The sequence below is a fragment of the Pleurodeles waltl genome, chromosome 2_1, assembly GCF_031143425.1.
Source record: "Pleurodeles waltl isolate 20211129_DDA chromosome 2_1, aPleWal1.hap1.20221129, whole genome shotgun sequence".
NCBI lineage: Eukaryota > Metazoa > Chordata > Amphibia > Caudata > Salamandridae > Pleurodeles > Pleurodeles waltl.
In genome coordinates this window covers 379,566,588-379,581,972 of record NC_090438.1, presented here as the reverse complement: position 1 = coordinate 379,581,972, position 15,385 = coordinate 379,566,588, and the positions used below count along the sequence as shown (strand labels likewise).

At 45.3% G+C, this 15,385-nt stretch overlaps 1 protein-coding gene across 7 annotated transcripts in view; it reads left to right on the top strand.

Annotated features, from left to right (window-relative positions):
* The window catches only part of BCORL1 (BCL6 corepressor like 1), an 860,657-nt gene that overhangs the window by 812,446 nt on the left and 32,826 nt on the right, over positions 1 to 15,385 (top strand). For all 7 annotated transcript variants that reach the window (XM_069212828.1, XM_069212837.1, XM_069212844.1 and 4 more), the window contains one exon: positions 14,637 to 14,790. In XM_069212828.1, the coding sequence (XP_069068929.1) occupies positions 14,637 to 14,790 (154 nt within the window). The remainder of the gene's footprint in view (positions 1 to 14,636; positions 14,791 to 15,385) is intronic.

The following is a 15,385-nucleotide window of genomic DNA, read 5'->3' as shown; positions in this document are numbered from 1 at the left end:
TTCTGTAGTGCTTGGCAGGAGGGGCCATAACTTCCACATTCCATAGGCGCTAAAAGCCGAAGACGACAGAGGGTTGCGTAGGTGGCCGTTTGTGAACTTGTGGGGGGAAGTGGTTGCCAGCTACATAGAGTGTGAGCAGCAGTGATGTATTTGCTCAGAGCCTGCTTCCCTGTTGACTGGTGACCGGATAGCTCAGCCAGGTGGAGTGGAAACCTGGCTGCGTTCTGTGACAGGGATGAGACAGAGTGTAGGAAAATTACTCCTTGTTGCAGTCCCTCTAGCAAGCCTTAAAGCCCTAAGGCAGGGTGCACTATACCACAGGTGTGTGCATAGCTGCATGAGCAATATGCCCCTACAGTATCTAAGTCCATTCTTAGACATTATAAATACAGTTTAGCCATATTAAGTATATGGTCTGGGAGTTTGTCAAAACGAACTCCACAGTTCCGTAATGGCTACACTGAACACTGGGAAGATTGTTATCAAACTTCTCAGAATAATAAACCCACACTGATGCCAGTGCTGGAGTTATTAAAATGCACATAGAGGGCATCTAAAAGATGCCTCCTTTATTTTAATCCTTAGTACAGGACAGACTGGTCTGTGCCAGCCTGCCACTGAGAGACGAGTTTCTGATCCCCTGGGGTGAGAGCCTTTGTGCTCTTTGGAGCCAGAAACAAAGCCTGCACTGGGTGGAGGTGCTTCACACCCCCACCCCCTGCAGGAACTGTAATACCTAGTAGTGAGCCTCAAAGGCTCAGGCTTCGTGTTACAGTGCCCCAGGGTGCTCCAGCTAGTGGAGGTGCCCACCCCCGGACACAGACCCTATTTTTGGCGGCAAGTCGAGGGAGATAATGAGAAAAACAAGGTGGAGTCACCCTACAGGACACCCGCTAAGGTGTGCAGAGCTGAGGTGACCCCTTCCTTAGAAAATCTTCCATCTTGCTTTGGAGGATTTAGCCCAATAGGATTAGGGATGTGCCCCCTCCCCAAAGGGAGGAGGCACAAGGAGGGTGTGGCCACCCTCAGGGACCCTCCAGCACTAAACGCACCCATAAAACTAGTATTTAGGGGTGACCCTGGACCCAAGAAATCAGATTCCTGACGACCTAACAAGGACTGCTGACATGAAAATCCCACAGACAAGAAGGAGACGACAACTGCTTTCGCCCCAACCCTACCGGCCTGTCTCCAGATTCAAAGAACCTGCAACAGCGACACATCCAGCGGGACCAGTGACCTCTGGTGACTCAAAGGACTGCCCTGGAACCCAAAGGACCAAGAAATGCATGTGGACAGCGGCTCTGTCCAAAACAACAAAGAAACCATCTTTAAAGGGACTACCTCCTCACTCCTGAAGCGAGTCCCCACCACTCTGCACCCGACGCCGCCAGCCTGTGCCCAAAGAAACCAATACTCCCACGACGTGTCCACCCTGAGGCGACCTTCCTGTACCCCCACGGCAATGCCTGCAGAGAGCATCCAGAGGATCCCCCTGACCGCGACTTCCCGGTAACAAAGAACCCGACGCATTGAAGGAGCACTGCACCCACAGAGGCCAGGCCCGAGAGGAACCAGCTAGTGGTGCAGGAGTGACCACCAGGCGGCCCTCCATTGAAACCAATACAAAACCTGACGCCTTGTTAGCACACTGTTCTCGGCCGCCCCTGTCCCGCAGGGGGTGTATTTTGTGGGCCTGTTTGGCCCTGAAACAGTGCTCCACAAACCTCCCCCGGTCTGCTCCCCGAGGACGCAGGTACTTACCTGCTAGCAGACTGGAACCGGAGCACCCCTAGTCTCCATAGGCGCCTATGTTATTTGGGCCCCTCTTTGACCTCTGCAACTGACCGGCCCTGTGTTGCTGGTGCTGGGTGTTTGGGGTTGACTTGAACCCCCAACGGTGGGCTGCCTATGCCCTGGAGACTGAACTGTTTCTGTATAAAACCTATTGGTCTATAGTTAAGTCATTGAGTGTGTGTTCTCATTTATTGCTTGTGTGTGTACAACAAATGCTTAACAGTACCCTCTGATAAGCCTACTGCTTGACCACACTACCACAAATAGAGCATTAGTATTATCTATTATTGCCACTATCAATCTCTAAGGGGAACCCCTGGACTCTGTGCACACTATCTCTCACTTTGAGATAGTATATACAGAGCCAACTTCCTACACAGAGCCTTTGTGATAATGGTGGATCAAACATGCGGCATGAGCCTACATCGGCCCTATGGCCCAGGTACTCCCATGCCTGATCTACCTCAGTCCTGATCTGTTGCAGATTTGACCCTTACAGAGCTTTAGAAAAGATGCAGCTAGAGACACGGGTAAACGTAGGTTGGTTGTTCAGTTGTTCTGTTTCTTTATTATTTCACTGGTTGGAATATACTATGCATGCATGTCTATGCTAGAGGATGGCAGCTGGTGAGACCGGAGAATAATGCAATCTTACACTGAATGATAATTTGGTATTAAGTTGCAATTTACATTTCGAGATTTTGCTCAGTATGAAACACTTGTCAATGTTGAATGCTATGTAGCTACATCTTGGAAATCAATAAAGATAGATTTTTCGCCGAACGATGCCACCTGACGCCACGTGCAGGGTATTGGTCAGCAAAGCGGTTCCGGATTCGAAGCTGACGCCAGTGAATTCAAAGGTAACGAATCTGCAGCTAGATAGATTCTCTACCAGATAATGTTTTACCGAAGGTGAGTAACTTGTTCATCAAAATCATTGTTTTCCCAGATCCTCATCATCCAGATCTAGGAACAAAGTTGATAGTGGCTCCAGCATCGTTCAACACCACTCCTTCTGAGTCTACGGTAGCTTTATCTAGCATCCAGCATAAAGAGTTAAGAAGTAGATCATCTGTTGTAATCTTCCACCATGGGAGTGACTTGTGGCCCAAGGTTGGCGAATTCCCATAGGATGTGTCCAACCTGTCATCCGTCTCTGGGGATGATGTTCCCTGGTCACTGCCGGCCTCTCCCTTTGGGCCATTATATCTACCATCAGTTTAATTCTGTCAGCTACTGCTTGCTTCTTGGAAGGCTTGTGAAGCTGCAGAGTTTATTCCTCTTTGTAGGAAGTTGGCTCTGTATATACTATCTCAAAGTGGGGGATGGTGTGCACAGTCCAAGGGTTCCCCTTAGAGGTTTATAGTGGCAAAATTACATACTACCAATGCTCTATTTTGTGGTAGTGTGGTAAACAGTAGGCTTATCAGAGGGTAGTGTTAAGCATTTGTTGTGCACACACAGGCAATAAATGAGGAACACACACTCAAAGACTTAAATAGGTTTTCTGTAGAAAAATATATTTTCTTAATTTATTTTAGAACCACAAGATTCAAGATTAGAGGTAAGTACATAAAACGCAAGGTACTTCACACAGATAAGTATAGAACTTTGATTTTAAATATTAGTACACACAGTTTTGGTTAAAATCGCAATAAGCTATTTTAAAAGGGGACACAGTGCAAAAATCAACAGTTCCTGTGGGACGTAAGTTTGGTTAGGTTTCTCAGGTAAGTAAAGCACTTACACAGTCTTCTGGCCATAGGCAGCCCACCGTTGGGGGTTCAAGCCAACCCCAAAGCCACAGCACCAGCAACACAGGGCCAGTCAGGTACAAAGGTCAAAGGAGTTGCAAAAACACATAGGCGCCTATGAAGAACAGGGGTGCTCCGGTCCTAGTCTGCTTACAGGTAAGTACCTGCGCCCTCGGGGAGCAGACAAGGGGTGTTTTGGAGAGCATCGGGGGGGGACTCACAAGCCCATGAAACACCCTCAGCGGTACAGGGGCGGCTGGGTGCAGTAGGCAAAGTAGGCTTCGGGTTTGCTATAGAAAGCAATGGAGGGACCCAGAGGTCACTTAGGCGATGCAGGCAGGGCACAGGGGGGCTTCTCGGGCCAGCCACCGACTGGGCTAGGATGAGGGCCGCCTGCTGGTCACTCCTGCACTGGTAGGTGGTTCCTCTCAGCCCTGGGGGCTGTGGGTGCTGTGCTTGGTCCAGGCGTTGGGTTCCTTTGTTACCAGGCTGTCGCAGTCAGGGGGAGCCTCTGGATCCTCTATGCAGGCATCGCTGTGGGGGTGAAAGGGGTTGACTCGGTGTCCTGGACTCGAGACGGAGGTGTCGGGTGCAGAGTGTGAAGACTCACGCTTCTGGCGGGAAGTGAGAGTCTCTTTAAAGTTGTTTCAAAGTTGCAAAGTTGTTGAAGTTTCTGAACAGTGCCACTATTCTCTGGAGTTTCTTGGTCCTTTAGGTGCAGTCCTCTGAGTCCTCAGAGGTCGCTGGTCCCGCTGGATGCGTCGCTGTGCAGGTTCTTTGAGTCTGGAGACAGGCTGGTAGGGCTGGGGCCAAGTCAGTTGGTGTCTCTGTCGTCTCTGTGGGGCTTTCAGGTCAGAAGTCCTTCTTCTTTCTTCAGGTTGCAGGAATCTGATTTCCTGGGTTCAGGGTCGCCCCTAAATACTAAATTTAGGGCTGTGTTTAGGTCTGGGGGGCAGTACCCAATGGCTACTGTCCTTGAGGGTGGCTACACCCTCTTTGTGCCTCCTCCCTGAGGGGAGGGGGGCACATTCCTATTTCTATTGGGGGAATCCTCCAAACTCAAGATGGAGGATTTCTAAAGGCAGGGGTCACCTCAGCTCAGGGCACCTTACGGGCTGTCCTGACTGGTAGGTGATGCCTCCTTGTTTTTCTCATTATCTCCTCCAAACGTGCCGCCAAAAGTGGGGGCTGTGTCCAGAAGGGCACCGCCAGGTGTTACAGTTCCTGCAGGGGGAGGTGAGAAGCACCTCCACCTAGTACAGGCTTTGCTCCTGGCCACAGAGTGGCAAAGGCACTCACCCCATGTGGCCAGAAACGCATCTGGTTGTGGCAGGCTTGCAGAAGGATGCCCTCTGGATGTATTTTACTATAAATACTACACTGGCATCAGTGTGTATTTATTGTGCTGAGAAGTTTGATACCAAACTTCCCAGATTTCAGTGTAGCCATTATGGAACTGTGGAGTTCGTAATTGACAGACTCCCAGACCATATACTCTTTATGGCTACCCTGCACTTACAATGTCTCAGGTTTGGCTTAGACACTGTAGGGGCATAATGCTCATGCAACTATGCCCTCACCTGTGGTATAGTGCACCCTGCTTTAGGGCTGTAAGGCCTGCTAGAAGGGTGACTTACCTATGCCACAGGCAGTGAGAGGTGGGCATGGCACCCTGAGGGGAGTGCCATGTCGACTTATTCATTTTCCCCCCACCAGCACACACAAGCTGTGAGGCAGTGTGCATCTGCTGGGTGAGGGGTCCCCAGGGTGGCAAAATACATGCTGCAGCCCTTAGAGACCTTCGTTGGCCACAAGGCCCTTGGTACCAGGGGTACCATTTACAAGAGACTTATCTGTGTGCCAGGGCTGTGCCAATTGTGGCAACAAAGGTACAGTTAATGGAAAGAACACTGGTGCTGGGGCCTGGTTAGCAGGGTCCCAGCACACTTTCAATCATAACTGGCATCAACAAAAGACAAACAGTTAGGGGGTAATCATGCCAAGGAAGACATTTCCTTACACTCTTGTATTGTCTTTGGCCTGCAGCACTTACGAGAATTTACAGAACCCCTAATAGTGCTAACTGTAGCCTTTGTCCATTTACATACTTATTAAGCGCCAATGAGGTGTTGCCATATATTAATTTACATTTTAATTCACCTTCCGCTTAACTTCAAGGAAGTTAATTTGTGCGGTGGCTGTGTAATCTAGAAGGATGAGCACCTAACTGTTTTTTTATATCCCATTTGACCATGCTTTGTAAAAAAAATGCCTATGAATGCGCATAAAACACGTGGAGGGAACCTGTGAAGCCACCATGTTTGCTCAGCCTTTCTTTCAGGAACAGTTGTGGTCATAAGTTTTCCTGCACTCTAGGTATGTTGGTGTTCTGCCAGGAAGTCCCTTTTGTGTTCTCTGCCTTGTATTTCTGGGAGGATACACTCTCTCATAGGTCCTTAACTTGGGCTTCCATTATCATCATTATAGACCTCACCATCAGTACCGTTGATTCTGTGTTGGCAACCCTCTCTACCAGTTTCCACTGGTCTGCACACAGGAGGTTGACTTCCAGCACTGCTATGTAGTTTCCTTTCAAGCACTTTGTTAGATTCCTTGATAGCTTGGAGAATGCAGTCAGGTTTGTCCATTTGGGTACCTCTTGTGATTTGCTGTTTTAGGTTCATCGGCTTCCACCCTCAGACTCTGTTGATGCAACATCTGTTTGATCTCTTGTTGGATATACAGTTTGCTTGAGTTAGGTTTCCCCATGTTGGTTGCTGCAAGGGTGTTTGCATGACTGTGAGCAAGTTCACCCCTCTGTCAAGCATCCTCACTGAGCCTCTATTCCTTAAGAGTCCATCACAGAGCATATCAGTTCTACCCTGCGAAAGATTTGCAGTTATTAAGACATGGTTGTTCCTACAGGGGTGATCAGAGAGCCATCTTGCCCCTGCTTTGACATCTTTGGGATCTGCACTCGACCTGCACAGATATTCACTCACTTCTGATGTCTTTGTATGTCAAATTTTTTAGATTCTAGTGTGTGGAAAAACAGCAGGTAAAGTCTGAGTTGACTACACCATGTTGTAGCATACATGCTATGGCAGTGTGGTGGAAGAGTAGCACCCCTGGACTGTCCCTCAACTTTCCTCCAGCATTAGATAATTCAAGACATTTGTGCCGGCATGGTACCTCTGTGTTTGCCTTCCTCACTGTTGCTGCGCTCTCCAATCTGTCTGTCCGCACGGTGCTCGGAAGCAGAATCTGTGACATCAGGCAATGTCTTGTCTCCAGGCCAGTCTTTCAGATAACTCACTGTTAACACTGCTGTCGGTATTATCTTGCTAACTCTCCTATAGCAGTCCAGTCACGCCCTCCCGTCAGAGCACAGCTGCCCTGCCAATCATTTCATCTTCTTCAATGTGTTCCCTGCAACCTAGCAGCTAGACCAAAATGGGTGTGCCCTGAGAGCAATCCACGGGGCACCAGGGTGTGACTGCTACGTGCTCCTGTTTGGTATGCGCCCTACATTCTGGCATGATCAGGGAAGATGAGAGCATCCCCTCATATTATCCATTTTCTAGGGACACAGCAGCCACATTCAACATCAAACATTCAAGGAGTGCGCCATTGTGTTGCCGCTGGACCCTTACCTCCCTGACGCCTAGACTGCCTTTTTCCCTGGTGTCTCAGGCTTCTGCTGATTGAAACCTAGACGTTTTGCCAAACCTTACAGGACTGCAGGTTCGGTCAGTGTCATAGTGTTCATGAAGGATAAATTGGAAATAAGAGTCGGTGGCAGAGGAGCTCCCTGAGCACATGTCCAAAGCCATTGGTTGTTTGCCACAGCCTCTGTACAAATGATGTACTTGATGAGCTTCAGCTGGGCTTCAAGGCCTGTTGTAACTCGGACTACTAAACTAAAAATATTAAGCAACCTAGATAAATAAGACGTTTACTGCCTCATACTTGTGGATCTGTGAGTCGCTCCCCTTCCTGGAATACCCTTAGGGATAAAATGCAGCTTAATGGGATCATACTCACCTGGTTCTCATCCTATCTGCACGCCCGTTACCAACACACAAAATCCGCAAACTCCCCCTCAGATCCATCCTGTTTTCATAAGAGATCTAAAGACTTTAAATACTCTATTCTCGTTCTCCTTTACAACATTTAAATGGAACCATTCAATTATACTGTCAAAAACTACAAATTCTGACGGTGTTTACACTAATGACACACACCTTTACCGCAAAATCTTCTCCCTTTAAGATACTTTGCAGTCCAAGTTTTAACAAACATCCAGTTGTGAATAAGTAACATCACGTCATTCTCACCCCTTTTTAAACAGAGTTCCTCCAGATCTTCTTCTCCTCAAACTCCTGTGTTCCAGTTTAAACTTGCCTCAATTCATTTGGTGTGCTGAAGTATAAACCCTCGTTAGTGGAATGCATCAAATCCCTCAGCTTCCTCCTGGACAAAAATGTGAACTTTCAAAAATGCCTCAACTCAATGTCCAAAAGGGCATACTATCACATGCGGCTCTTGCGGAATATTGTACAAAAGTCTTCATCCCGGAAGACAATTGCAATAAGTGGTCCTTTCCCTAAAGAGGGGACTGTGGAAACTCTGTTCTCACAGGAAGTTCTAATCCAAATGTAACCCTTCTCAAAGCAGGTTGGAAAGAATGAGAAATTTTGACTCCAATCTCGATCAAATTGAAATGACTCCCCTTTAATGCAAGAGGTATCTATAAATTGGCCTGCTTAACCCACAAAGGTCTCTATGGTGGAACTTCAAATTACCTAACATCCGAACTGGCCATCTCTTGGTGGCCATTTACTACTCAGGAGTGCCAACACTCTTCCCCTTAATATCAGGATAAAAGTAAAACTAAAAAAAACTATGAACCTCTGTCCCTCACCTGAAGAGTACAGATCTTGCCCAGAACGGTTCTTGCTTGCATTGGGATTCTCCTGGAATGTTACCTATATTATCCCATTATGTTAGTTACCTCTGCTTTAGAATTGTGCCTTACTTGATGTGTGTTATATGTAATCTGTTACCATGTCTCACATAAAGCACTGTGATCTACTGATCCTTGTCCACTCGATACTAAACCTTTTCACTAATAAACCTTACTAGCTTGACTGAGAAGAGAAATCTAGGTTCACAGGTAAAATCTTGAAGTGTGAGGCTTGCCTTCATCAAGCTGGACATGATCCGTAATGCAGAAATCAATACTGTGTAATTATTTGATTGTGTGAAACATTGTCACTTAGTTTTTAAAAAGTGTAATTTTGGCTGCTTCATTGCCTCACACACCTCCCACCCCCAGACAATAGTATTCCCAGCTGGTGGAACACCAGCCTTTTATTTTAACTCTCTGACTTTATCGCTGAGCCAGACAATACTATTTGAGTAAGCACCCAGGGCGTCAAAGCAGCTGGCACTCCCAGCGGACGAGCCAAATGCAAGCTGCCTGGGCTGAAAATTATTCCAGAAACGCATCTCAGAACAATGGAAGCCCCTCACTCAACCACACTTTCCTTTCCTACAGCCAGCAGAACACATAAATCCTTCTTACTATTTCTAGCTATGTGCTGAAAATGCAAGTATACTCATCTTGTCAAAAATATATCCACCTGTATTAAACATTGGCACTCCCATACAAAACAGTACCTCTCATATGTTTTCCCTACGAACACTGCATATCCTGCAAAAGCTAATTGTGGACCTATCAATACCCACTCTTGCGCTAAAAATGCCCTTGAAATTATAGGTATCCAGTCTTCACACAACCTTGCAATCTTGTGTAACATGGCTCAAGGATGGCACCATTTTCCTATACCCAGTAACATTCCACACGACCACACTATTTCATCATACCCCAGGTAACAGAAGTGGTGGGGTAGTGTCTATTATTTGCAGAAAATGTTTCATTCTCTCTCTCACTAATAAAGTTGCTTTAATGCTGCTCTGTATCCCCCTTGACACATCCGCAACATTCATACCTGAATTTATTGATCTTATCTTTTCCTTCTCCACAGAGAAGAAACTCCCTATGATATTAAGAAGTATCAATATTACTTTAGACAAAGCTGATGATGGAGACACCTCCAAAATGAGCTTCCCCTACAGAGATTGTGGCTTGACTGAATTAATTCATGTTCCTATAGATATTTCTGGTCAATCCTTGGATATGGTCTGAGATTTACCAGATCTTCTCCACTCTACCCATGCCACCCCTCTAGCCTTGACAGATCAGTCCCTCATCACATTCTATTTCTGTATTTCCTGTAAATGTAAGGCACACCATAAACTACTGGTTCCACAAAGCCCTCGAACCATGATTACAGAGTAAGGTTTCTACTTAAGATTTAATAGACATATTTTCCTCTCATCCTTTACCGTCTTCTGCAAAGTCTTGATACTCATAGTATAGTATAGTTTTATAGATAACAAGAGTAGCAGACTCTATTGCTTTGGAAACTAGCCTTTCAAAGATGAGCATACAGGTTCACCTGGTTTACCCCTGCTTTACATATGTCAAATTATAGGTTAGGCAGTGGCAAGGGCACTCCCAGTATTACCCAGACTCTAACTCACTCAATAAAAGTATGTTTCTTGCCTGCAAACAGGCCATGTCACTGCCTGCTATAATTATTACTGTATTTGTATTTTATCCACAGAAAATAAACAGAAAGAAGTCTTTAGAGTATTGACTATTCAAATACCACCATTGTTGCCCCATCACAAACTCTCATCGATTACTTTGCTGATTGAATTTTGCAAATTCAAAACACTATAGAAGGGTAAGCTCCTTAGCCAATATCAATGCTGATGAATACATCACTTCTCCTACCCACAAATGGTCTAACTTTCAAATTATCTCTTCTGAGGTCTGACTCGTGCAAATCGAGCTCTCCCTTACATCCAGTCCCCATCACTATATTCCTGACCTCTCAATTCATATAAGAGATGATTAATCTTTCCTTAACTCCTGGCATAATTCCAACTAAACTAAAGCTTGGCATAGTTAAACCTCTTCTCATAAAGCCTGATTTGGACCCTGTCATCGCTTCCATTTATTAACAACCACAAAGCACCAAATTGACCATGACCACTGTCTGATAATCCACTGATGGTTTCAGACTCAAGGAATGCCAGTGCTCTAAATTTGCACCTCAAGCTCAGGGCAGCATTTGTCACCATGGCTGGCACAGCAAATCTGTCTTTTGTGCATAGTCATCTTAGATTTTTCACCTTATTCTGGAGCCCATTTTGCTGATTTTTAACTTTACCCCTCCTAAACAAGAGTAAAGTGCCTGTGTTCTCCCTTTAAACATGGTTAATATGTCTTACCGCTAGCATGTTTATCTTACTCTAAGTCCCTAGCATCTGATGTATGAAATACCCCCAGTGCCTGAAAGTTAAACGCTGCATGTGTACTGGAGCAGCTAAGTGCTATCTACATGGTTGGTCTGTAAAATATGGCTTTTAGTGCACCATGTATAGCTTGACTACAGCAGCTTAAAAACCTGCTTGTCAAACTGTTTAAGATAACCCTTTTTGACAGGCTGGAAAGCTGCTTTTAAATATTAATAAGTCACCTCTAAGTGCACCTTTTCCCCCACAAAGTAGGGTCCCTACTATTTTAAAGTGGAGCATTTACGAAATTAAAGTTGGCATGTTCCTTCAGTGACAAGACCCCAAAAGCTATGTTCACTGGCAGGAAAGTAGCTAGATCCTGGAAAAAGTCAAAGTACAATTTATAATCTTTATTCTGTAACGTTTGGTAGGAAATGGCTAAAATGGTTATTCAAGGACTACTTATAATATTTAATAATAAAACCTTTAGGTAAAATAACTATTAAAAATATACATTTTCCCTGCCTGAAGCTCATGGAGGCTAATTTGCATTAGCCTGTCAAGAGCTGCCCATCAAGTGCTTGACCTTCATGAGGCATGAAAACTGGTTCTAGAATAGAACAATGACTCAGTCCTGTTGACAGGATGGACTGGGTGTTGAGGCATTTGGTCCCTATCATCCCAGGAAGAACAATTGGAGTAGACCCATGAACTTAATTAATTTGAAAGAACAAGCTGCAGGAGACCTTTTTTCTGAAATAACCAGTTGCCCAGCTCCAAATTGACCTGGACTGGACTTTGCTGGTGCCCACTGGTGGATTGAGCCCTAGGCCATATGTGCTGTCCCTGAGGTCCTGGGAGCTTTAGAAGTGGCCCTGGGCGGCTTCTCCAGAAATTCTTAAAAGCTGGGACTTATAAATGAATTGGACTTCCACAGCCTTCAGAGGAACCTCATGGGAAAGGTGTTAGATTTTAATGCACCTTCTTCAGTTACAGATTCAGGTTTGCCCTTCTGGAGGATTTTGAGCTCCATACAAAATACTTAGTCAGAAAGTAAAATCTTTGTCCGGGACAAACCCTCTTGGTGCATCTGACTCGCACTTCATTGCAGACGTCCTAAAACTGCACCTAGGTCCCGATCTAGCAAGTCCTTAGGTATGTGTGGTTTGGTGTTTCTTTTACTTAAAACTTTGAAAAATCATATTGTTAGTTCCCCTTTTTGTATCTTTGTTGTTTGGTGTCAGTTGGTTTAATAAAATGTACTGTATTTGTCTAATTCGGATTGAGATTTTTCTTTGGTATTTTGAGTTCAAAACTGTTATAGTTTGACCATTAGGACTGGAGCTTCCCTATTGGGCCAGGACCAAGGCTTAATGTGCTTATGGCTGGGTGTGATCTGAGGTGGCATGGCGGGCAAAAGAACAGTTGGTTGGATTGATACACTGAGTGATTGCCAGTGGTTAGACAAATTGCAAGCATTTCTCCCATCTCCTTTATTTACGTTGTATATCCTGTTGGTACTTTATGGCCATTAACACATGCCGGCTCTGCAATGGAACCTCCACCTTTAATGGTCTTGGCACTGGGAGGTGCTTCTCTGACATTTGTGTGTCAGACGAGGCGGCCTGGGCGTGCAATTGGGGTTGAAGGCTTGAAGTCTGACTTGCGGCAGGCTGCTCTCCCTACCCCATCTAGAACTCACAGAGGTGAATGAGGTGACGGATGTGGCAACTCTAGGCTGGGGAGTTCACTTGAACGAGGTGAAGATCAGGGGCATGTAGTCTCCATTGGAGCAGAGGCAACATATCAGTCTAATGGAGCTGCATGGCATCCAGCAAGATTTCAAGACCTTTCTACCTTCCATCAATGGCAGTCCTATGCAAGTTTTGACAGACAGCACAATTGCCATATGAAACTGCAATAAATAGGGTAGACAACACAACTGCCATGTGGTACAGCAACAAACAGGGTGGTTTGGGGTACTGCTTGGTGTGCCGGAAAGGGATGCCTGATGTGCTGGAAAGGGCTGAGGATGTGGTGGTGGATGAACAATAAGGGGATTTTCTTGACGGACAATTACTGGCAGGTTCTCTTAATGCCAGAGTCGATGAGTTCAGCAGATGACATCTAGCTGACCAATTATGACGATTGTACCCGGAGGTACTTCAAGGTGTCTATGCCCAGTAGGGTGTGCCTTTGGTAGATCGTTTTGCTACTACCTATAGCACCTGTGGTTTAGCCTTGTGTGCTGTGGAATTACTGCCACAATGCTCCTTGGTGGGACACATTCCGACTTCATTGTCACTCTGGTCTCCTCGCATATTTCTGGCTATACTGCTGCATCTCCATTCTGAAGGTCAGGAGGGACAGGCTCAGGGTATCCAGATAGCCCTGGACAGGGTTTGAGGACCTGGTACTCCAGCTTGCTGAATTTGAGCATCTGCACTCCTCTCCGTCTATCACTTGGGGAAGACCTGCTCTCCTAACCAAGGGGCATTCAAACCTCTACAGACTACATGTCCATACTTAGATATTGGGGGAATCAGCTTAACCTGTTTGATCTGCCTTAGAAGATGGTGGATGGTCATCTAGGTGTTTCGACGCTCACCCACAACATCAGTCTATTCTGAATGAAGGGTTAAGTGTGTGTTCTGGTGTGAGGAATATCCCCTTCCCCCCCCCCCCCCCCCCCCCCCAAAAAAAAAATCAATCTGCTACAGCCTACGCTTTCTGGTGTACTTTTGTTTGTCTTGACTGTATCCTTGCAAGGCTTTGTCTACAGAAGTTTTTTGTTAATTGTGTCAGCCCTCCCTGTTTGAGTCCCCATTTGTGATGCACGTTTTGAAAGGGGTTGTATAGTAGTTTCCTCTGTGCTTTGTCATACCACACTCTGACCTTAAACTAAATTTGATTATTGCCTTCTTGATGTGCACACCTTTTAAGCCTCCTGGGGTCATTTGGGCTCATTTCCCCAGAGCTAAGGCCATCACTTCACAATTGGCCAGGATGTGCCAGTGCAGGACATCTACCAGATGGATACATTGGAGCCCGTCTACACCTTCACTAGGCATTTCTGTTCTGACGCTCTAGTTTCCAGGAAGGGCCATTTTGCCCACTCACTCCTTCAGGATTTTCTTGCCTGAAATCCACACCTCAGCTTCTCCATCTTTGAGAAGTACAGCTTTGGTATGTATTGAAAGGTGAGGAATCTATATTGAGAAATATCCAGAAGAACAAGTTGCTTGCCTTGAGTAAAACTCTATCTGGTAAATATTTTAACCATGGAATTTTAACCGACCCACTATTCCACTACCCCTGCAGCCTACTCCCCCTCATTCTGTGGAATAAACGTCTTGGTTTTAATAAGGTTCAGTGTTGGATTCTGTAAACTGACAGTTCTTAATCTGTTACTGATGACTTATGTCCAAGTGCTTTATTGACATCACTGTATAGGGGTGGCACCTGTATATGACTTTACCCTGTCATTTCTGGCAGTGGAATCAAACTAATGCGGAGTCCAATGGCACCACATTTCAGCATATGGAAGGTATTTCTCAAAGGTTTCCGATGTAGTCTTTCGCCTGGTGGAATTCAAAAGAAAGAACGCTACCCCATGCTGTGTATCATCTCACTATCTTGTGAAATATCATTTATTTGAATTATGTTTATAATTAAAATGGAAACAGCAAATGAATTATCTATCTTTTTTAGAACAAAGTGACAAGATGGGAGACAACATTCTTCTCAGACCCCCAGAGAACTCAGATCAGGATGAAGAACTAGAAGAATCAGACTGCTTCTTATTTGAATTCTCAGATACTCCCTTACTTCCCTGCTACAACCTACAAGTGTCAGTTTCCTGCGGGTGAGTACATAATTTATATGACACCACTACAGATGTGGAACTAACACCTGCTATTCACAGTGTTGTGAAATGATTTATCAGCTGTTTTATCGACAAGTTATACATAAACCATGCCGGAAAAAGGCTAAAGAGGGAATTTATAAAAGACCTACAGATTGGCTGGGTAGTTTAGTGGTGACAGCCATGTGAGGGCTTGAGGTAAATGAAAATAAAGGTACTACTTTCCTGGTCTAGTCTTTATCATTCAGGGAATATGGTATCAGAGGCATATAGTCAGCATTTCCAATCTAAGAGGAATTGTGAATTCCAAAAACAAACACTTACTAATGTGGGATCTTCTACAAGTTAATTTGGAATACCTTCAGCAGTCAGAGTGAGCATCTCCACACTTAAGTTTTTTTCAGGTTTCTTTTTATTTTTTATTTGCAATGGTAATTTCTTTGGAATTTGTGACACTGGTATCTATAAAACAGCCTTACTCCCAGTGCCGTTTTTAGGGTTAGCCTGAATGTTGCTTTGGCACCATTAAAGCCAAAGGTGTGGTGATTGTGTTTTACCCCTTAGATCTGATATAGATTTAGAAGCGGTTCATAAG